Below are 24849 nucleotides of genomic sequence, written 5' to 3'. Positions count from 1 at the left end.
GGGGGAGAGAGTCTGAGGGGGAGAGAGAGAGTCTGAGGGGGAGAGTGAAAGTCTGAGAGGGAGAGTGAGAGTCTGAGAGGGAGAGTGAGAGTCTGAGAGGGAGAGGGAGAGTCTGAGAGGGAGAGTGAGAGTCTGAGAGGGAGAGGGAGAGTCTGAGAGGGAGAGGGAGAGTCTGAGAGGGAGAGTGAGAGTCTGAGAGGGAGAGTCTGAGAGGGAGAGTGAGAGTCTGAGAGGGAGAGTGAGAGTCTGAGAGGGAGAGTGAGAGTCTGAGAGGGAGAGTGAGAGTCTGAGAGGGAGAGGGAGAGTCTGAGAGGGAGAGTCTGAGAGTGAGAGTCTGAGAGGGAGAGTAAGAGTCTGAGAGGGAGAGTGAGAGTCTGAGAGGGAGAGTGAGAGTCTGAGAGGGAGAGTGAGAGTCTGAGAGGGAGAGTCTGAGAGGGAGAGTGAGAGTCTGAGAGGGAGAGTGAGAGTCTGAGAGGGAGAGTGAGAGTCTGAGAGGGAGAGTGAGAGTCTGAGAGGGAGAGTGAGTCTGAGAGGGAGAGTGAGATTCTGAGAGGGAGAGTCTGAGAGGGAGAGTGAGAGTCTGAGAGGGAGAGTGAGAGTCTGAGAGGGAGAGTGAGTGTCTGAGAGGGAGAGAGAGTCTGAGAGGGAGAGTGAGAGTCTGAGAGGGAGAGGGACAGTCTGAGAGGGAGAGTCTGAGAGGGAGAGTCTGAAAGGGAGAGGGAGAGTCTGAAAGGGAGAGGGAGAGTTTGAGAGGGAGAGTCTGAGAGGGAGAGTCTGAGAGGGAGAGTCTGAGAGGGAGAGGGAGAGTGGGAGAGGGAGAGTCTGAGAGGGAGAGGGAGAGTCTGAGAGGGAGAGGGAGAGTCTGAGAGGGGGAGAGTCTGAGAGGGGGAGAGTTTGAGAGGGGGAGAGTCTGAGAGGGGGAGAGTCTGAGAGGGGAGAGTCTGAGAGAGGGAGGGTGTGTGTTTGTGTCTGTCTGTCTGTGAATGAATACAGACACCAACCCACAGTCAGTCAGTCACCCAAGTGTCAGTCACACACGAGTCAGTCAGTCAAAGTGTCAGTCACCCACCCCCCCACTGAGTTTGTGTCTGAGTGTGTGTCTGTGTGTGTGTGAGATCAGGGGGGGAGGGAATGAATGTGAGGAGGACGGATTCAGGGAGTGGGTTTGAGTCAGAGGGGCATAATTGATGGAGGGGGGAGAGTGAGGAGACAGGGGGTGTAATAGAGGAAGTGAGGAAGAGAGGGGTGAGGGGAGAGAGTGAATGAAGAAGAGAGGGGGTAAGAAAGAGATGGGGCTACACCTTGGGACTATCTGCATTAGAGTGGGGTGTGTGGTGTGTGGGGTGTGTGTGTGTGTCTGAGTCTGAGTGAGAGAGAGAGTCTGAGTGAGAGAGAGAGAGTCTGAGTGAGCGAGGGATTCTGAAGGGGAGGGAGTCTGAGGGGGGGAGTCTGAGAGAGTCTGAGGGGGAGAGAGTCTGAGGGGGAGAGAGTCTGAGGGGGAGAGAGAGAGTCTGAGGGGGAGAGTGAGAGTCTGAGAGGGAGAGTGAGAGTCTGAGAGGGAGAGTGAGAGTCTGAGAGGGAGAGGGAGAGTCTGAGAGGGAGAGTGAGAGTCTGAGAGGGAGAGGGAGAGTCTGAGAGGGAGAGGGAGAGTCTGAGAGGGAGAGTGAGAGTCTGAGAGGGAGAGTCTGAGAGGGAGAGTGAGAGTCTGAGAGGGAGAGTGAGAGTCTGAGAGGGAGAGTGAGAGTCTGAGAGGGAGAGTGAGAGTCTGAGAGGGAGAGGGAGAGTCTGAGAGGGAGAGTCTGAGAGTGAGAGTCTGAGAGGGAGAGTAAGAGTCTGAGAGGGAGAGTGAGAGTCTGAGAGGGAGAGTGAGAGTCTGAGAGGGAGAGTGAGAGTCTGAGAGGGAGAGTCTGAGAGGGAGAGTGAGAGTCTGAGAGGGAGAGTGAGAGTCTGAGAGGGAGAGTGAGAGTCTGAGAGGGAGAGTGAGAGTCTGAGAGGGAGAGTGAGTCTGAGAGGGAGAGTGAGATTCTGAGAGGGAGAGTCTGAGAGGGAGAGTGAGAGTCTGAGAGGGAGAGTGAGAGTCTGAGAGGGAGAGTGAGTGTCTGAGAGGGAGAGAGAGTCTGAGAGGGAGAGTGAGAGTCTGAGAGGGAGAGGGACAGTCTGAGAGGGAGAGTCTGAGAGGGAGAGTCTGAAAGGGAGAGGGAGAGTCTGAAAGGGAGAGGGAGAGTTTGAGAGGGAGAGTCTGAGAGGGAGAGTCTGAGAGGGAGAGTCTGAGAGGGAGAGGGAGAGTGGGAGAGGGAGAGTCTGAGAGGGAGAGGGAGAGTCTGAGAGGGAGAGGGAGAGTCTGAGAGGGGGAGAGTCTGAGAGGGGGAGAGTCTGAGAGGGGGAGAGTTTGAGAGGGGGAGAGTCTGAGAGGGGGAGAGTCTGAGAGGGGAGAGTCTGAGAGAGGGAGGGTGTGTGTTTGTGTCTGTCTGTCTGTGAATGAATACAGACACCAACCCACAGTCAGTCAGTCACCCAAGTGTCAGTCACACACGAGTCAGTCAGTCAAAGTGTCAGTCACCCACCCCCCCCCCCCCCCACAACCACTCTCTCTCTCTGTCTAGTTAACATTATGCCCCCCCCTGAAAATTTTTCTGCGGACGCCCATGGAGACAGGAGAGTGTTCTGGTAAGTGTGCCTGAAAGGGGTCGGGGTCAATGTGTAATAATAATAATAATAGTATTTTCTTCAATAGTGCTGCTAGTTTTACATAGCACTTCACAGAGACATTTAACACAATCCCTGCCTCGTAGAGCTTACAATCTATGTTTTTCGTGCCTGAGGCACAGGGAGATAAAGTGACTTGCCCAAGATCCCCTGCTTCAAACTCAGTGCCAGTGTCTTTACTCACTGAGCCACTCCTTCTCTCCATGAAGTGTACAGTATCAGCCACAGAGCTACCCAAATGTAAGGTCATTTAAATATATGTTACGTATCCAAATTAGCACATTACCCGTGTCATATTTCAGATTCTGGACACATGTTTAAAGTTCACCGTAGTAAACTTTAGTGGCCAAACGCAGAATTGCATTCTTTCCGACAGTTTGAGTTACGCAAACCACACTTTTGTGAAAAATTTAAAAAACTAACCAACCTCCCCTTTTCAACATTAAAAATGACTAGTATTGCTTTGTACATCCAAATACAGTAAACATATTGCACCACGAAAATGCTATTTTAAGAGAATAGACACACCCATATGAGCCCTCCAGTTGGTGATCACATCTGCCATCCCCGTATATACAAAAATAATGTAAGAATCATTACTGTTGGTTATGGGCAGTGAGGGGATACACTACAAGAGACTGATGTGGGAATCTACACGCACAAGGCTTTGAAATGCTAAATATATGTATCATTACACGGCGCAGAATTTATTCCTCAAAAAAAATAAATTTTATTTTTAATTGAAGTACAATAAAATATTATATATTCACATATTGAAATATTAGTGATTCTTTGACTGCTGCCTAAAACTAAATTAGATTCTGGTTTCATCAGAAGAGAATCAGTGACTGCAAGAAACACAGTCTTTGATTTAAATGGTTGATCCCAGAAGGGAAAGATTCATTACCAAGTAATACATTCTACAGTTGTATCACATGTTATTTCCCTGTTTCACACTCCTGGGAGAGCTTCATGTTACTGAGGCTCGGAAATTGATTAATGTAATAAAGAGGTTATATACTTCTCCATGCCAAACGCAGATTGTTTTGTAGAGCTTTATAATGTGTACACTGTACCTGCTACTACAGCTTTTTGTTTTTAAAATAGGTAAATGTTGTATGCAAAGCCATACCCAGCACCACTGTACAATGAAAGAGAGACATCACAGCTGAAAATAAACCACTAGTATCACAACAAACATTCCATGTTTGGAATATAATCATATATTTCAAAGGTGACAGAGAGACTAGTAGAACATATCAGTGTCAGTTTTACAAGACTGTATGAGTGAACGGCTTAACATCAAATTAATGTTTGTAATAGATCTTATCTGAATGAAAAATGATATGTTTGACAGAAAGTAAGCAATATGCAGGATAACAGGTAAATGCAACACATTTGAATACATTGCCGCTTAAAGATATAATGTAGTTTACAATATGTTTGATTGGGAAACCATTCCCTGCGGAAATCAACATTGTGAATTTATACCCAAGCACTTTAAAAATGCACACTCCCTCAAGCAAATATAATTTAAAACAGAAGCTAAACATACTTGGAGTCTCCAGATGGAGCTGCAGAGGGTTAGAAGTATGTTGTAAGACTCGGTACATTATCACTCTTGCACGCTCATTTTGAGGTAGTCCCTGATCATGAACCAGTGCTCTTTTCTCAGTTCTGCTGGCAAATATTCACCACAGAGCATTAGGCTTCTACAATTACAATATCTATGCTGCTCCCTGTTGGAGCAAAAGCTAAAAATAATAATAATAATAATAATAATAAAAAAAAAAACATTCCACCTATTGTATAGTTATATTTATAATTAAACATAAAACAAACAAAAGCGCAAGCTCCATAGCACGTAACTGAGTACAAAATAAGGTACAGGAGCGCAGGGAAGCCAGGGACTCCAAATACACCAACACAAACGCGATGACGTCACAGCTCTACGCGTTTTGTCACACTGCGGCGCGTAGAGCGTAGTGCTGTGACGTCATCGCGTTTGTGTTGGTGTATTTGGAGTCCCTGGCGGTAATTTCAAGTGTTAGCAATCATTGTATGAGGGAGCAAAGGACGTGCAGGCATTGGATGCCTTTATATCTTGCTGCCAATTCATGGTGAACCTGGGCTGTTTACATCCACTCTACAAACCTGGGACTCACCCTACCACCGCAGATGACCACAATAGAGATTTCTCTCCCACGAATGGTTCTGTTTAAAATCCTGTAAGTGCACATTCTTATGGGTTGCTGATTTTTAAAATAAATGTACCTTATTTTTTACTCAGTTACGTGCTATGGAGCTTGCGCTTTTGTTTGTTTTTTGTTCATAGATTCCAAAAGTGGTTGCTATACCACTCCCCTTAAAGCTGCAAAGACGCTCCCTGGATCTTCTATTGGGACTATATTTCTCTCTGGATTTTTTGTTTGAGTGGAACATTCAATTTGGATTTTCTTTTTTTTTCTCACTATCACGTTATGGTTTGTAGATATTATTAGGTTAAATTGTGGTAATTTTAATTTATTTTAATATTTTAAATATGTTATTATTATTTATCATTTATTAGGGTTGTTTCACATCCTCTTTAGCGCTACTTAATTTTTGTGTTGTCTTTGTTATAATGAAACATGTTGCCAACAGAATGTGTCAGCCTCTGGTGGGGAAGGGCCAAAACTAACCAATTTCACATTTTCAAAAGTAAAAAATGTCTAGTACCCCTGTGCTTTGTTGAATAAGCAGCCCTCCTCACAAAAATATTGGGGGCACAATTTAAAAATGCCACAAAATCCCAAATCACTTCTGATAATTCACACAGTTCTGATACCGTACAAACTATTCATACTGACTGTAGTTTATTACTTCAAACTGTTAGCCAGCACAACCAGGCAAGCATCTTCTGGCTCTGTGAGGACAGTGCTCCCAAAACAGGTGCAAATTGCATCTTTTTGACTCTTCATCAATGCATCAAAATGCTTTTCTTCATTTGCACAGGAAAGGATTTTGGGGATCGGTGACAGGAGGAGTTAAGGGAAGAGATAGTCAGTGCAATTATATGAGATGTAGAAAAAAATGGAACCTATGACTTTGTGCAGTTTTTTCCCCCTTTCTCTTTGAGTCATTTAAACCATCCAGATCAGAGATGGCTTTTACAATAACTCTCCTCAGAGATCTGCACCACATGTAAGAATCAAAATAAAACAAGCTTCATAACATATGTCACAAATTGACAAAGATATATTATACGTTGGAGCACATTGCACCATCTTGATACTTATTTCCTAATCGTTTGCTTCACAAACTCCATATTATCAAATGGTGAAAGGATACATTAATTAACATTTTCTCAGGAGGGAAAACCATAGACCAGCAATGCCCAAATTCAACCAATGAGTGTAGAGTGTAGAGTGGGAAAGACTTTAGTTACTATACAGCGTGGGCTAAAACAAGCGAACAATAACTCCAAGATGTATTTCAAGTAAATCTGCTAGAACACCAAATTCTAGTCATCAATTATTTTAACTGTCTGAGGAAATCCTAATATAAAGATATAGGAAATATTTTCTAATCAGCAATCCAATTTAGTGGCAATGGATTACACATTGGGTACATATCAGGTCAAGAGCATCCCAATATAAACTGATGAGAAGCACTACTAAAAATATATACTAATTACGTTTTAATACATAGTTACAGCTGCTCACAGGTAATTCATTAACTGACCAAGATGGTTGTTAAACTTGGTGCGATCATAATTTCTGGAAAACCTTCACAGTGTAAGATAAAACAAGACACAGATAATAGTGTGAATACTCAGTCTCGGTCTCAGACACATAATTACCTACGACTGTGTGAGACAGCTGTATGTCATTCTGCATATGTTCCTTAACTTTTATTACCAGGTGTTTTGCAGCATGCTACAGTACGTTAAAAACCATAAGTAGGATATTAATCAAAAGTATCCATGGGGCACAACGTATACATCAAAACTGCACACACGTTTTTATTTTCATTAAAAATGTTACCTGAAGTACTCTATTAAAAAGGAAAAAAATAAACATATTGTTAATTGTGCTTGTAATCCTGTCAGTGTTGAAGGAGCCTTCCGTTTCCAGAGATAAGTTCCCTTCTTCTATTTAAATGTGTATAATAGGACTTCCATGGAGAACTTAAAGAAAGACGACGTTCTGAATATTTATAAAAACGCTTTAACCCCTGGCATGCCTGAGGGATCATCTATGCATTGCAGAAGACTGGTTTCTGGTTATTCTGACACTCAAGGGGCTAATTTTCTATGATTTTAGTGCTGGAGGTATTGCACATCTAAGTCAGAAATAGGCTGCCATGCAATAATAATTCCTTAATAATAATAATAATTACAGATGTCACCTTTCCAATTTTACCCCTTCACTCCCAAAAGGTGTTGCAAACATGTTATGCACACACGGGCTTACCTTTATGGGACAGACGCAGCCTTGGTTGCCTTGTATCAGTTGCCAAAGACGCAATCAAATGCAGCCCAAAGAGAACCAACGCATTCATCAGGGAAGGTGCCATGCTGTTAAAAGACAGCTTGTAAGTTCTTCACTTTGGAAAAGCCTGAAGTTCCACTGCAAGAGTTTAAAGAACAAGTTCTCTTGTCAGTTCCTTGAGAATTCCCCTGAGAAATGTCCTATTTTTTTCATCTCAGTACACATTTCTTATTTGTCATGCTTAATTAAGATATGTAATGCAGAGCTGTTTCTTGCCATGACAATTGTCCACACACTGATATATCATGTCTAAGTTCCCCTGCCTTGCAGTAAGTGCTGTCTTCAGCTCTCTGCTGCTGATTGTCTCCTAGTACGCTTAGTAATATCAAGCAGTCACTTCTTTCCTCAGTCACTCCTGGATGCAACCCATTCAAAAAGAACGCCTCCTTGCTGCTTGAAACTCCTAGGAAATCAGCCCCCTGCTACAACTTGCCAGACAGCTAGTTTTAATTCACCTTTCACCTTTGATAATTAAAAGCAAAAAGTGCCATTCCCTTTTAGAGTTGTAGATCCACCCAGCAGGGATACTGGGCTGTCAGCCTGCTGTGCTTACCAGTTAGAGATCAGTGAAAGCTGAGGAATTGTGCCAGATACTGACTCTCTTAAGAGTTGCAAATATTCATTACATGGCATGATGGTCCAATGATATTCTTTGTACTTTTTATCTAAAAGAAACGCAGTACAAAATGTAACAGACCCACACAGCATGTTTGTAGAGAGTGTGGTCTCTATTATATGTGAATTGGACTAAAATCTTCTCCAGCTCAGGGAAGCAGCTTAACATAATGACTTAAAGGTCTATTTTTATAGTTATAACTATCTATTTATAAGGTCTATCCCAATTACAAAACAGAGACAAAATTGTAGGAAAAAAACCCCATCAGATTTATCAAAAGAAAGGAATCCAGTCTAATTGAATCTTTTCCTTCTGTAAATCGTTGCAAATTTTATTGGACTGATTTTGCCCAGTTTTACCCGCTAGATTTAATTGTGAAAGATAAATATGGATGTATGTATGTAGTCTAAGTTAAGTATGCGTTAATTACCGCATCGCTATTACATGGAGAGGTTAATTTCATGTTTCTACCATAGGATTATGTAATAGAAATTATTACAGAAATTACATTAAGTTCTTTGATGAATGTGGCTAATAAGGTACACCACAGGCATCAAAGGGGTTAATATTAAAATAAAAACACTACATACCTCCTTGGCTACCTAAGTGGGTAGTAAGGCATTGCCATGCAATGCTTTACTAACCAAGCAGGCAAATAAGGGGTTTACCCAGGGGTGGGCAATTATTTGGCTGGATGGCCACTTGACAAGCTTTGGTCAGCTGTGCGGGCCACAAACTTAATGTAGAATATATATGTAACCCGCGAAGCTTACTAAAGCTGCCCTCCTCACCAGATTCTCCCCCACGTGCTCCCCTCCTCTCCAGCTACACCCTACATACTCTTCTTCTCAACTTCCTCTTCCTTGCCCTTTCTCTTTTACCCCCCCTCACTCTCCGCCTCCCTTTCTCTCACTCTCCCCCTTCTTCTCTTTTTTTTCCTCCTCCCCATCTCTCTCTATCTCTCTTCTACCTCACTCTTGTCTCCCCTCACTCTTCTTCCCACTCACTCCTCTCCCTTCTACCCCCTCACTCTTCCCTCTTCTCTCTCTGGCCCTCCCTGTGGTGCGGGCGGTGGCAGAGGAAGCAGCAGCATGGCAGGAGCCCACCCATTATGGAAGTTGAGCGTGACTTACAGTCGGTCCTACCTTACGTGTTAGGACCACCTGGATGGACTCCTGCAGCACTATTGCCTCCACCGCCCAAACCACAGGTAGGTGTCGGGGAGTGTTTCCCTACCTGTGATGGGTCGCAGCGTTAGGTCTGCAGGCCACACATTGCCCACCCCTGCTCTAGGGCAGCTATAAACTATATAAACAAACATGGGGCATTAACCTCTGCGCCTGTGTGATACTGTGTGCTTCAAAGAACAAGATTTACAAGTTTCAGACATTTCGTGTAAATTGATGCAAATGATGTGCTCCATGTTTTGGGCCAATGCACCATTTTTTTTTTTTTTTTGTAACTTAAATTTTATTGCATTTTTCCAAACAAGTGATACAGAATACAGTATACATTACATTAATTTTTAGTGTTAATCTCCGCTATAGACAGTACCGTATGTCAGCTTGTGAGACATATCCCGGTTTTTCGGGCCCTACTCGACCGGATTGTTTTGGGTAGACTAGCAATAAAGATAATAACATAATTCACATAGTACGATTGATTCAAATTGACAAACACAAAATCAATAAAAAAAAAAAAAAAAAAAAAAAAGGAGGTGGGTAGGAAGGGGGTAAAGGGGTGGCGCGGCCGGAAGAGGAGCATCGACTCGTGCTAGGTCTCTTCACCGCTCCTAGTAAGGTTCTTTGTGGGTTGCGTCCTCTCCAGTTTAACACCTCTGTAGGCGTTCTGTCTATTTGTCTGTGTAGTCGCCGTGAGCTGAGTTTCCGCTAATGCACCATTTTAATAAATCACACCCAATGACATCAGTACAGTTGCTTCTTGGATCATAATTCTCAAACCTGACTTCACTCACCAGGAACCTTCACTGTCACATGGATTAAAATACAGAAGATGCTATAATGGGTAAGAACGAGTCAGTCTCCAGCAAAGAATGACCTTACAGATGAGTTAGGTGAACAGATGGCAAAGAGCCTACTAACATATTTATCTTTAGTGCTCCTACACATTTACTAGTAATACGGACTCACAGTGTTCAACCATTTCCTGGTTAACATTGCAAATGTTTGTGTAATGTAAATTGATTGAGGCAAACATTTAATGTAGCTTTTATAAAGAATCACGTAGAGTGATGAAACCTTCATTTACATTTTTTTTACATGGTCACGTTATGATGAAATCTCTGCCAAAGCCCACACATTTTTAGGATTTTATGGACACATTTAAATTATCAAAATAATCACAGTGTGTACCTCTTTTTTCTGCTAATTCAAGTGGAATTTGTTTGAATTTTGAAAGCAAAATTCCCTCTGTGGGGCAGATTCATCAAGCGCTGGTACCGGTTTGCGCATCCGATCCCGAGTAAACTCCTATTCAAGTCAAAGCATTTCGCACTGAATTGGTAGTGCATCAGAAAAGGGGGGGAAGGAGAACACAAAATGGATGTGTCTCCTAAAAGAATTCACTATACTGCACTCCTACATTCCTTAAAATTTAACTTTGAATAAATTTACATAAAACATATGTTACCAAAACGCCGTGTATGGTGAATTAAAAATAAATTAAATTGACAATACCACGCATCCGTGTCAATGAATATACGTTGGAATGGTCTCAAACAACTAAATGTAGTTGAGACTGCAAGACAGAGGACGCTAATAGTCAGGGTATAAACCCCTCTGAGGCACCTATGTGACCAAGTGAGTATATATAGATATGGCCTACTCAGTGTGTGATTTTATAATAAAAATTCAGGAGTCCTGCTTTAACCTATAGACCACAGAGCACTTAGGGATAATAGTATATTACCATCTAGTAAATATAATAGTGCAGCTGATATTGTGGTAGTGAAGAGAGGGTGATTCACAGCATAGTGAAACTATTGTTCACAGCCTTTGAATCAGTGAATCATTGTGCAACACACTCCTCAATGATGTATCATATAGAGAGCAGGAAAGCTAGCACACAGAGTATTGGTGAAATATAGCCAGTAGTAGGTCTACATAGATAGAGCCAGGAGACTACAAAGCACTACATAAAAGCAGCTCCAAGTAGGAGACTGGATTGGTAGTGCTAATCCATACCAGCGCTTAATGAGTGGAGTCCAATTACACTTCTTCATTTTATTTAGCATTGTTTTTCACCACCTTTGGGTCATTTGTCGTTGCTTCTGTGATGACACCCTCATAAATAACACCCCCCTGTCTGACATGAAATGCAGTAAGAAGAGATTAAAGTGCACTTTGCTTGTGGGCGGAGAGGATATGTTCTACTTGATATAATAATGAATACAATTATAATATATATCTATTTTATGTATCAATGAAAATGTAAGCAGCACTGTGCATAGCATTTTGCAGGTATTCACACAAAAAGCTGACACAGGAGTTTGTGAGTTCACCTACTTCAAAGGCTATGTTCTTACCACTAAACTACTCTAAACTATATTGTATATAATAGGTGAGATAAACATATTTTAAAAATCCTACATTTTTCCCTACCATGTTTACAAACCAACATTGAAAACGTAAGTTTTACATTAGTAACTGCTTTAAGTCATTGATCAGCAAGATTTTCACTTTTAACCGATCACTGTCATTGGTTCACTGTGATGCTAAGAGGGATGCCACTTATATTAGTATAATATAATATATTATATTATCATATGTCAAGGCAAAACCTAGATATGCCCAGTCAAATATAAATCTTATTTATACCAATAACTAATTTACAGTTTAGTCACATTTTTCTAGTTACTAAACAACTCCACCAAAAGAAAGTACTCTTCCACCCCGTCCTGTATAATATGTTAAATTGAGCAAACATCTGGTCTTTGTCTTCTGTTCTTGACACATTTTATATTACGGCTACTTCATTTAGTCAGAATTCACATTTTTGTTGATGTTAACTTTCCAAGGGGCATCCCCTTTGTAAACAATAACCCAATGCTGTCAAATTCCTTGAAAACGAATGTCTCCCCAACCACATCCTTGACCCATGAAGCAAACATGTAAACCAACAATGGTTAAAACTACATGACTATCGCTCCTTCTCCAATCATATAAAACCTGAGTAAATACAAAACACACAAGAATGGTGGCAATTTTATTATACGATATTTATAACCAACAAAGACTAATAAATAAACACCCAAAACAAATCACTAACATTAAACGTCACACATTAAACACTCCTGGCCTTGCCAGTAATACCATTCAACCAATCCTCTTGCCAAGATGACGCAGATTACCTCCACTGCCACTAATTAACCCATGAGAAAAGTAGTCTGCAGTCACCATCTTACAGCCATACAACTGTGTCCTTTCCCAAAAGAACCTGGCCAAGGGATCCCAACACAAGATGCACAAGTCTAACCCATGCCAACTCTTCTCTGTCTTTGAATCTCTGCTCAAACCACCCTCAGCAGCCTCTTCTTCCTCCATCTCACCTCAGGACTTTGCTGGCTATTTTATGGAAAAGGTGGAATCCATACATCAGAACATCCCCTCTATTTCTTCATCCCTTCCTACACCGCTTCCTAACTCTCCTCCTGCCTTCCTTGACTCTTTTTCCGCTGTCTCAGAAGAGGATGTGTCACTGCTGATCTCATCTTCTCCCTCTACCACTTGCCCTCTTGACCCCATTCCCTCCCATCTCCTAAATCCTCTTGCTCCTACTATAATCCCTATGCTTGCACACATTTTTAACTCCTCCCTCTACTCTGGTACATTTCCCTCCTCCTTCAAACATGCAACAGTTATACCATTACTCAAAAACAGCAAGCTTGACCCAATCTATCTTTCTAACTATCGACCTGTCTCCCTCCTGCCTTTGGCTTCTAAACTCCTTGAACGTCTTGCATTCTCTGGCTTGCTCCACTTTCTCAACACCTATTCTCTCCTAGACCATCTACAATCTGGCTTCCGCACTGCTCACTTCACTGAAACAGCTCTTACTAAAATAATTAATGACCTCCATGCTGCCAAAGACAGAGGTCATTACACTCGGCTCATATTACTCGACCTCTCTGCAGCATTTGATACCGTGGACTACCCTCTTCTCCTTCACATTCTTCGTACTCTTGGTATTAATAACAAAGCTCTATCCTGGATCTCCTCTTACTTCTCCCATCATACTTTCAGTGTCTCTTCTGCTAACACCTCCTCCTTCTCTACTGATCTCTCTGTAGGGGTATCCCAGGGCTCTGTCTTGGGACCTCTTCTCTTTTCTCTGTACACATCTTTCTCTGTACACACTTTTTCTAGGTGACCTAATCACATCTCTTGGGTTTAAATATCAGCTCTATGCTGACGACACACAAATTTACTTTTCAACCCCTGACCTTACACCTGCTGTACAGACCAAATTTTCTGAATGTCTCTATGCGATATCATCCTGGATGGCCCACCACTGACTTAAACTTAACATGGCAAAACAGAGCTCCTCATACTTCCTCCCAAATCTGGTCCTACTACCTCCTTCCACATTACTATTGGAAGTACTATCATTCAACCAGTAGCCCAAGCACGCTGCCTAGGGGTCACACTCAACTCCTCTCTCACATTTTCCACACACATTCAAATTGTATCTAAAACCTGTCGCTTTTTCCTCCGCAACATTACAAAGATACGCTTTCCTCTGTTGCTCGACTGCTAAAACTCTGACTCAGGCCCTCATTCTCTCCCGTCTCGATTATTGTAACCCCCTGCTGTTCAGCCTTCCTGTCTCTCACCTGTCTCCCCTACAATCTATCCTAAACGTTGCTGCCAGAATCACTCTACTCTTTCCTAAATCTGTCTCAGCGTCTCCCCTGCTGAAATCACTCTCCTGGCTTCCCATCAAATCCCGCATCTCGCACTCAATTCTCCTTCTCACTTTTAAAGTTTTACACTCATCTGCCCTTCCTTACATCTCAGCCCTAATTTCTCGCTATGCACCATCCCAACTCTTGCGTTCTGCTCAAGGATGTCTTCTCTCTCTCAACTCTCAACCCCCTTTGTATCTAAAGCTCTCTCCTGCCTTAAACCTTTCTCACTGACTGCCCCACACTTCTGGAATGCCCTTCATATGAGTAGCACCGTGGCGAATACTATACACATGATAGATAAAGCTTTGCCCTCTGCAGATGCACTTACCAGAATGCCCTCCTACTGTCTCTGTACATTCTTTCTACCTACCAATTAGATTGTAAGCTCTTCGGAGCAGGGATTCCTCTTCCGAAATGTTACTTTTATGTCTGAAGCACTTATTCCCATGATCTGTTATTTGTATTATTTGTTATTTATATGATTGTCACGTGTATTACTACTGTGAAGCGCTATGTACATTAATGGCGCTATATAAATTAAGACATACAATACAATACAAAGCCGCAATGCAACAAACAAATGACAAAGTTAAAGTTAAATACTTATCTGTTTGTATTTTCATAGGTATGGGTCATTTAGTTAAACTCCTTGGCCAAAGCATTATAAGCCTGCAGTCTTGGTACGGCATGACCACCCTATCACTAACTGTGAAACTTCTCATTTACCTCTGTAATGGAGGGAGAAAGTTATTAATAGACCATTTTTCCACAGGTGCATGAAAAACCTGCTAGCATGAGGTGGTTGCAAGCCTCTCTTCTCCACGTGGTAGATCATATTGATTGATTCTGGATATCACTTATTGGGGCCTATGCAGAGAGCAGCGCTATTTCGAAATTCGCCATTTTTTGGAGAAAATCGCGCAGAAAGCAGCAGAAAATGGCGAGTTCCGAAAAACGCGCCAATTTTTCTTTTCTAGTTATAAAACTCGCCTCGCGGCTGGCGAGAACCTCAATCTCGCCAGTTTTAAAAATATCCGTATGCAGAGAGGCGCGAACGGCATCTTGCGGCTGTTCGCGCCAATAAAATGGCGCGATTGTCTCAGTTTTAACTCGCCAGAAAAAACTGCCGCTCGCGGCCATTGCAAAGGGGAAAAAAAAGCCGCGAATTTGTTTTAACACATTTCTGAAGCGCGCATCTCGCCAATTTAAACTCGCCACACGCATCCATGTTAAACATAGCAGAATTCGCACTTTTCTGCATATGGAGATTAAAACTCTCCAAAAAAGCTACTTTTTAATAAATTCGCCAATTTTAAAATTCGCTGCTCTCTGCATAGGCCCCATTGTATGACTTCTATGTGGTCCATTCTGTTGTATCCAGTGCAAAATCCCAACTGTTCTCTAGGTTGGGTGAACTTCAGGTTTTTTTGCAGTTGATTAATGACTATCTTTGTAAAAATATTGAAAATTAATAGAAGTAGACTTGTTGGTCTGTTGTTCTTTGTCTCATTTCTTGTGGCTAAGGAGAGCTATGGCATTGCTCTAATGTTCTGGAGTTCTCCTGTTCTTCAAGCAGCATGTCAAGCATTTTGCAAGGATTCTCTATTTCTTCCCCAGCTTCTTTCAACACTGCAGTTCTAATTCGATTCCCCACGGGCTTCCCATTCTTCATGGATTTTATTTATTTTGCATCTTCTTCTGCGAGGACGCATGGTACATCATTGGACGGTACTTCTCGCTCTTCCTCTGCTGGATTGTGCCCTGTGTTATCTTTGTTCTTGTACAATTTCATGTGAAAAAATCCTAAAGTCTTTTTCAGATAAGGACACAATCTTTTCCTGTTGATCCATTGTCTTGTTCATGTGTGATGATTTGCTTTATCCCAATCATAAATTGCTGCTTGGTCTTCTTTAAGCTTTTGTTTTCAATAGCCTTCTTCACTATATCATATTGGTGTATTGTTTCATTTCCTGCTGTTTCCTAATTAACTGTCTTATTTGATATTTTTTCACCTTGTTATTTGTTAGTGATTCATCTATTTTTTTCTGCACTTTCAACTGGTTTGTTAAAGTTGTCCCTATGCATTCTGAGCAAACTTAAGCGATTTTCTAGTTACATTTTTCTACCATTATTCTTGAAGGTCTTGATGTTGATTGTTGTCCTTATCTTAATCAGTTTTCTTCATTCTATCTTTGCACTCAGATGTAATTTGCAGTAAACCATGCGATGATCACTCCATGTGTCAAAACTGGACTGTGCAGCCTTCAATCATGTGTTTCCTGTTAGCTAAGATATAGGGAATCCCATTCTTTATTCCATTGGGTCCACTCCATGTCCATTTTCTATTTGGATTATTCGTGAAGAATGAATTCATGATGTAGAAGTTTTAACAGTCTGCAAAGTCTACCATCTGTCTCCACGATTATCGAAAGATGATGACATCATACAGTATATGTGAACCTAAGTGATTTGAACCGGCGCTAAGACACTAATGACAGTGACACAAGTGAGTGAAGCATATAAACAAAGTGTATATAGTGAGTTGTAAGGCGAACCAAAAATAATTCTCAACCTTCCAGGGAATATGTACAAATTCCCTTCAAGAATATGTAGGTCCAGGGTAGGAAGGGAGCGATGGTCTCAGGAACACCCCAGGAAAAAAGAACACAATAATGATGGTGCAGTAAAATAACACAAAGTTGGTGTAATTGAATCTTGGCTCTGTATAGATGCCTACTTACAGCAGGTCAGTGTTCAAACAGCATTGATCTACACAGCAGGTAGGTGTGGGTCAGGACAGCAGGTGAAATTTTGCCCAGAAGTGAAAGGGACTCAGACAAATGATGGTACAGGATACACTCCACAGGTAGGTATTCATGGAAAACAAGGGAAGACCATGGTATAGATCGAAAATAAAAATTTATAAGTTAAAAAGACATATAGGAATCGTACTCACAATAAGTACATGGAACATGTACACATAAGGTTTTTGTGTGTATTTGTGTGTGTGTGTGTGTGTGTGTATTTGTGTGTATTTGTGTGTGTGTGTATTTGTGTGTGTGTGTGTGTGTGTGTGTGTGTGTGTGTGTGTGTATGTGTGTGTATTTGTGTGTGTGTGTGGGGGGGGATTGAGTGTGTGTGTGTGTGTGTGGGGGGGGATTGAGTGTGTGTGTGTGGGGGGATTGAGTTTGTGTGTGTGTGTGGGGATTGTGTTTGTGTGTGTGTGGGGGGATTGTGTGTGTGTGGGGGGGATTGAGTTTGTGTGTGGGGGGGGGGATTGTGTGTGTGTGTGGGGGGGGGATTGTGTGTGTGTGGGTATTGAGTTTGTGTGTGTGTGTGGGGATTGTGTTTGTGTGTGTGTGGGGGGATTGAGTGTGTGTGGGGGGATTGAGTGTGTGTGTGTGGGGGGGATTGTGTGTGTGTGGGGGGGATTGTGTGTGTGGGGATTGAGTGTGTGTGTGGTGATTTGAGTATGTGTGGGGATTGAGTTTATGTGTGTGGGGGGTGGGGGGGGTTGTGTGTGTGGGGGGATTGAGTATGTGTGTGTGGGGGGGATTGTGTGTGTGGGGGGTGATTGAGTGTATGTGGGGATTGAGTGTGTGTGTGGGGGGGATTGAGTGTGTGTGTTTGGGGATTGAGTGTGTGTGTGTGTGGGGATTGAGTGTGTGTTTGTGTGTGGGGGGGATTGAGTGTGTGGGGGGGGATTGAGTGTATGTGGTGAGTGTGTGTATGTGGTGATTGATTGAGTGTGTGCTATAATGCAGTGGTGCGCAAACTGGGGGGGCAATGAGGCACAAGATTATTTAGGGGGGCGCAGGCAGCGTGCGATGAAAACTGGGTGCGCGGGCCAGCAGACGCCGTGCGCGAGGGGTGGCCAAGAAGATGTGCACGGGCGGGCAGCCGAAGATGTGTGCGGGTGGCTGGACAAGATAGTGCAAGTGGCGGCAACGTGATGGTGTGTGAGCGCACGTGCAGGCGCTTCGGAGGTACGGGGAGGAGCACACCCGAGCACGGTGAAGTCAAACGCCCCTCCTTCGGTGTCTGCCCTGCAATAGCGCTGTGTTCCTGCTCTCCTCCGCTGGCAACCTGCTTCGCTGCGATCCTCTGCAAGTGAAAGGGTAGGCTGCCACTATATCAATCATACTATGAATATACAGAAATAATGTAAAAAAAACTGAAAACACAACATTGAAAACGGGAAAAAATAAATAATACTGTAGGTAGGAGTTTGGATGACAATGGGGATAGCAAGACAAAAAGCATGGAGGGGAAGGAAGAAAAAAAAGGGGGGGGGGAGCAAAGAGGTGGATTAATGCCCCCCCAAAGGATTGCCTTTGTGCACGTACGCTCTCCCAAGCTTGGCGCTTGGCGAGACAAACAAAATTGACTTTGATGTGAGCTCAGCAGCAGTCAATACACACACAGCCACACACAGCCACACACAGCCACACACACAAATAGCCCCGATCCACGCTTGCAAAATTATGCAGGACACCCTGTGCTCATGCTTGGAGAGTTGGTGATGTCACCGCTCTCAGCGGCAGCGTGGACGCAGCCTAATTTTGCAAGAGCGAGCTGTTGAAATATGTAAGTATTTAGACATATTTGGATTTATATTGTATACCGTTTAATAAAGGGTTTTTTTTTTTTTTCATGTGATTTTGATTACATCAGGCAGGGGGGGCCCGAGAAATTTTATGGATGAAAAGGGGGGCTCGGCATAAAAAGTTTGCTCACCCCTGCTCTATAAAACCCTTTTTTAACATTTTTGTTATTTTTTTGTTCTACCAATATATTGAAAACCACACAGACAATATACTGTAGTAAATAAATTACATGATTAGTAGAGCAATTGATAAAGCTCTTAATAGGAAAACTATATCCAATAGACTGAGAAGTACATTTATAATGGTTGTCATCTGCTAAATGGCAGACTGAACATCTCTTACAGGGGAAAAAAACCCTTTAGGTTTGTCCATGAGTCAAGTACATCCTGTATTTTTAGGGTTATTTAACATTTTGATCCCACTAGGGGCTTAAACATCTTGACAATGTTTGGCTTTTCTACAGATAGTTTGGAGTTTTGATTGAATAATAAAGCCCTACAATCAGGTCACTTATTAGAATATTCCAATATTTGTTAAAAATATGTTTAGTTTTAGATGCCTCTGTGTTGACATTTATTATAAATGGAATCACTATAGTAGATTCTCATCTGAAATACTCCAATTTTTATTGTTTCTACCTAAGGAATCACCAATTTCAGAATACTTAATGAATGAATCTTTATTACAACTTGCTTCTTGAAATGCCTTACTTACTGTACTGAAATCATAGCCTTTCTCTAGGAAGCGTGATTTAAAAATGTTAGCCTGTTCTTAAAAATCCTGTAAATCACTGCAATTCCTCCTTACATGCTGAAATTGGCCAAAGTGTATGTGATTATTTAAACCTTTATGGTGGTGGTTTGAGACAATTAAGTAAGTATTGCATTGAACCTCTTAAAAAAAAAAAAAAAAGCTTTGGTATTTTTGATTCCTAAAAGATGATCTAGAAATGCAATATATACAGCAGAGAAGACAGAAGAAAAGAAAGAAGGGAAGAAATAAGAAAATAACTTACCAGAGACGTCTCTTCAATCAACAGATGATCGTGAACTTCTGCGTATCGGCTGTTGAGGAGCCTTGTGTCATGGGTCAAGAGATGGAGCCGAGTAGGATTCAGAGGGTGAATTCAGCAAAGGTAAGAAACACATTGATTGTATTTTATTTCATTGTGTATTATTTTTAGGTTGTCCATTGACTGCCAACGTGTTTATCTATGCCCTTTCAAGCATAATGACAAGCAATGCATTTTTGGGAAAATGCTTGTTTTTATTTAATTGTTATGTATTCTATTTTTTGTGATTTTTTTTTAAGTTGCCCATTCATTGTCATTGTGGCAATCGATGCCCATATTGTGGACATGGTTTACCACAGTCATAATCAATAACGTTAAAGTAAAATTCTTGTTTTTATTTAAATGTAATGTGTTTTATTTTGTGTCTCTTTTTTTTAGCTTGCCCATTCATTACCATAGTGGCAATCCATGCCCATATTGGGGGCATGGTTTATCACTGTGAAAATCAATGGGTAGAGGGGGTGGGCGGTGTGGGTAGTTGCCTTGGGGAGTGTGGTTAGACCTCCCGGATGGGTAGCAGGGCAAGGGGGGTAATCCCTTTATTACTATAGCAGTTACTAATCGCTTATGTGATTAAAAGGGTTAGTGGCCAGTAGTTTTTTTATTTTTGTAATATTGCTGCCCACGGAGGGCAAGGAGGACAAGGAGGATGGGGATAAGGATGAGAGTGGCCTTAATCCTGCCATGGTTAAGTAGAACTTTTATTTATGCTGACTGAGTACTGTTTTATTTTTAATGGGCAAATGTGCTATTATCCAGATTTGGATAATAGTAATTTTGGCCATTATTGTAGTGTACTGTATGTGCTGGTGGGGGCAGTTATTAGGGTTGTTGTATTTTATTGTTTCTTGGGAGTAGAGGAGGTGTGTGAAGGGGAAGTTGCCCCAGGGTGGGTGGTTAGGCCTCTCAAATGGGTAGTAGGAGGGGTTACAACCACTATGATAGTGAAGGGGTTAACTCCTCCCGTAACCTTCCCGGTAGGCCAAACCACCCACCCTGGGGCAACTACCCCCTTAACCCATCCCTTATACCCCCAAGAAATTAGATTCTCATGTTTAACCCCTTCATTGCCGTAGCGGTTATCCACTAAGTTAATGAAGTTGTTTTTATTTTAATAACACAGTATTGAAGCAGGGTGTCTCCGGAGCAAAACCACATTAATTTCAGGACCAGGGACCCCCTGCGCCCCATGTTACTGGCCCTGGTATGGGGTGCCGGTATCTCCCTGCATTGTTTAAATCTCATTATCGGGAGATTTAAATGCACAGGAGATACCGGCACCCCATACTGGGGCCTGTAACTCGGGAAACAGGGGGTCTCCAAACCTGAAATAAATGCAGTTCTGCTCCAGGGACCCCGTTCTACACTACTCTTTTTTTTTTTTTTATAAAAACAGTGTGATTACCTGCAAGAGCTTTGCAGGTTGAGGTAGAACTCTCTGTGCAGCTCTCTCTGTGCAGCTCTTACAGACAGCGGGGAGATTGCAGTGGCAGAACTTAGAAAAAGGCTGAGATAAGGTCACTGCTATCACGAGCGGTATTGGCATTTTTCCTACAGTACATCGCGGTTTGTGACTTGCGGTAATTCTTCTTAATTCTTTTTGAATACCGTGATAACACAAATGTCAAACCGAGATGTAGGGTCCTGCCAAACCGTTCGATTTGGCAGTGATTTTAATCGAAGCCACAAGAATGAGCCCGTATAAGTGAAAGCAACTAGATTTTCAAAAAATATTCTTTCAATATTTTTACCTTTCTGATTTTTGTACATGCATTAATCATTAATAGCCTAGGTTTAAAATAATAATGTAATAAACATGTTAGATATTAGTTCAATGTGGTCTTTTGTAAAACGGCCCCTTTATATATAAACCTTGTGCCATTGTTGTTGCACTTTTCTGAACAGCTTCAATGTGAAAATATGCGTGCCTTCCAAAGTATCACCTTGGGCTTCAATAATCTACTGAACAATAATATGATTAGGGTTTCCAGGAAACTGACCTCTTACCTTACCAGCAGGCCAAGACTAATAAATTTTTTTTCTAACATGGCACATCTTTAGATAGTATTTAGAAGAGGAACAAATGTAGCCACACAGACTTCCCCTACTGCCAGAGAAAGCTGCGGGAACGAGATTGTGAAGAGTCTATCTCTGGAGGGGACGAGATTGTGGCTTCCCCCGATAGTGTGGGATTAACTTGGAGTGGGGTTGGAGAGTGCTGCAACTCTGAGGATGGCAACTCTGGCTAAATGTGTTAAAACAAAATCAGTCAATTAAAAATATATATTTTACTATCAGGTACTAAGGTTTGCTTAGTTTTGTAAGGTAATGGACCACAGGAGGATGTATTTAAACTGACACAATTGCAACCACAAACGCTGAAACGAAATCATGCATACTGTAGCTCAACACATGAATAATGTTTAAGAAAATTACACCAAATGCCAATTGCACAATGTAGATGGATTTTCTTGAAATGTTGGCCCATTGTTATAGTAGTTGTGCGAATTGATGTAATCTTGACATCACTTTTTTTTCCTGACATTGTTGATCTCACGAAATGTCAGTAAACTCTACATATTAACAGAACACCTTTTTTTTTTTTTTTTTTTAACTTTAACATTTTGTATATCCCAAGAAATTCCACACTGAAAGAATTTCAATTAGTTGGACTTTTTTCTCATAATAAAAACTAATCTGATGACCCCTTATCTCTCACAAAAAGCTCACTTCACTTTAACAAATTGGTCTAAAATTGAATCCTACCAGCCTTGAGTACTGTTGAATTGTGTTTTGTATTATATGTATATTAACTGCTATCGAACATATTCATCAATCACCTAATGCCTCTGCTGTCAGGAAAGTTTTTTAACAAGCGTAATATTAGAAAAACAGTGTGTTTTCCGTTGATGTGCTTCCATTATATGAAACTTTATTTGATGTGCAATAATGACATCAGTATGAACGAGTTTATTTGTTACAAAAAATATGTGGAAGAATGCTGTGGGCTTATCCTAAACATGATTTACCAAAATATACAAGTTACTAAATATCACATTTTAACTGAGACGGTTAATCAATGGGGGTATAAAAAAAAAAACAGTACCAGGACCAGAAAACAACCTTTTGGAAAGTCTGATTATCTTCCCTAAAACTAATCTACCCATGTTAATAGTCAAAATATAGCTGCTCTGATTTAGTTGGTAATTACACATTGTGTTTCTTAGTGGTTTGTCAATCAAATATTTTCCTTGGCCCTCTCCCACCCTATCTTTATTACAGAGACAATAAAAAATAAGTATAGTGGGAGAGGGCTCTGGCTGCGCAAACTCTCACATCAGACAAAACAGAGTAGCCAGAGAAAATCATACCCCTTCCAAGTTTCTCTTCACCAAGTTCACATACGGTACTAACTTTAAAAACATATTTAAAATTATTTCTGTGTCAAAAAAGGGATCAATCACCCAGATGTAGCCCCTAAACATTTACACGCAAATACTTCAGTTTGGTACTAGGATGGATTGGCTCTTTAAGGGGATTAACCAGTCTTTTGAGGTATAGATATAGCCAGATCTACTGTGCTTGTGTAGGTGTGTGAGAACCACATGAGCACTTTGTTGTCCGCAGCTTGTTCTGCTACGGTCAGCCGGAATTCTTATTTGTGTGTGTTTTTTTAATGTAATTGCCACAAGGGAGGCACATGGGAGCCATAGATTGCAAATAAATGGATTTACACTTTTTTTTGCGGCACGAGAACAGTAAGTCTTGCTACATCTGTACAGACCTGTAGGATTCAGTAATTACATACAGTACTGCAGATGGCATTGTACAGTATATGTGCCCTTGCATGCGTTTCAACCAGGTTCCATAGAACACGCTTGCGCAGAAATGTAATGACACGCATATGCATTCCTTAAAGTTTATCGGTGTATCGGTTCCACACAGTGTAATTCATGCATCTATTTCTTCTTGATTTTTAATAAATACTATTCTAACCATTTTTTAAAAGTGAAACTGCACAAGAGACAGTTTGAAGAAGATGTAGGTTGAAAAAGATTGTATTTTTTTAATGAAGATAGAAGAGGATTGTATTATTTCACATTAAGGGCCTCATGCAGAGAACAGCGCTATAGCAAATATCGCCATTTTTTGTTGAAATTCGCGCAGAAAACAGCAGAAAATGGCGAGGTAGGAAAAACGCGCCATTTTTTTTTCTATTTATAAATCTCGCCGCGCGGCTGCCGAGAACCTACATCTCGGCAGCTGAAAAAATATCCGAATTCAGAAAGGCGCGATCGCCATCTAGTGGCTGTTCGCACCATTAAAATGGAGAGAAATTTTACAATTTGCTCCGCCAAAAAAAGTTGGCAGGAAGCTGGAGCTCACCGGCGAGAGGGAAAAAAAGAAAAAAAAACGCGTTTTTTTTCAAACATGTTTCCCCAGCGCGTCTCGCCGGTTGAAACTCTCCATATTCACACATGATTTTAAATGCAGTTTTTGGGCCTTTCTGCATATGGAGATAAAATTACGCCATTACAGGTACATTTTATTAACATCTCCAATTTATTTTAGCGCTGCTCTCTGCATAGGGCCCTAAGTCTTTGTTGTTTATTGTATTTAATTGTGTATGTCAAAACACTTTTTCTATTTAATATCTATTAGAATATGAAGAGAGAGAAAAGGCAATCCTTTAGATGAGGTGTACTCCGTAATACTTGATCAGCACAGATCCTACTTCCCAGGGTTCTCTAAATGGCTGCCTTTCAGTTTCAATCAATACTTCAGTCAGTGTAACTCGGCAGCTACAATGTGTTCTTATATTACTAAGGTAACATTATCTATTGTTAAAGTTTGCAGCTAAACTGCTGGGAATATTGGCAACAAATTATCACAGACAGGAACGTGTTGTAAATATCTTGTACTGCTTAGGTGTGATACAACCTGCTATACAAATCAAAGGATGTCCGTATTTTAAAACTCATTACAAATGGCATTAAGAGTTTAATTTACTTAAGTAAATTAAGTGAGTAACAACACTGACTCTGGCACTGAGTTTGAAGCAGGGGAGCCTGGTTCAATTCCCGGTGTGGGCCCCTTGTGACCTTGGGCAATCACTTTATCTCCCTGTGCCTCAGGCACCAAAAACATAGATTGTAAGCTCTACGGTGCAGGGACTGAGTCTGCAAAATGTCTCTGTAAAGTGTTACGCAAATCTAGCAGCGCTATACAAGAATAAACTATTATTATTATTATTATTAAAGCAGCACTACTTTTTTTTAAACTTGGTTTGAAGCAGGGGTTCTCCAAAACAGTTAATTTCAGCTCCAGTGACACTCTCCTTCCTGAGATATTTACCTCTGAAGGGGGTGCTGCTTGCAGCTTCAGCTGTG

At 41.5% G+C, this 24849-nt stretch overlaps 1 protein-coding gene across 1 annotated transcript in view; it reads right to left on the bottom strand.

The window, feature by feature from the left end:
* The window catches only part of SEMA3E (semaphorin 3E), a 253192-nt gene extending 245397 nt beyond the window's left edge, over positions 1–7795 (bottom strand). Inside the window, exon 1 of the mRNA XM_075599557.1 lies at positions 7161–7795. Coding sequence (XP_075455672.1) covers positions 7161–7263 — 103 coding nt within the window. The 5' untranslated portion in view covers positions 7264–7795. The remainder of the gene's footprint in view (positions 1–7160) is intronic.
* Positions 7796–24849: the final 17054 nt, after the last annotated feature.

Source organism: Ascaphus truei, chromosome 5 (assembly GCF_040206685.1).
Source record: "Ascaphus truei isolate aAscTru1 chromosome 5, aAscTru1.hap1, whole genome shotgun sequence".
Taxonomy (NCBI): Eukaryota; Metazoa; Chordata; class Amphibia; order Anura; family Ascaphidae; genus Ascaphus; species Ascaphus truei.
Note: the sequence above shows the minus strand (reverse complement) of the source record. Positions and strands in the feature narration are given on the sequence as shown.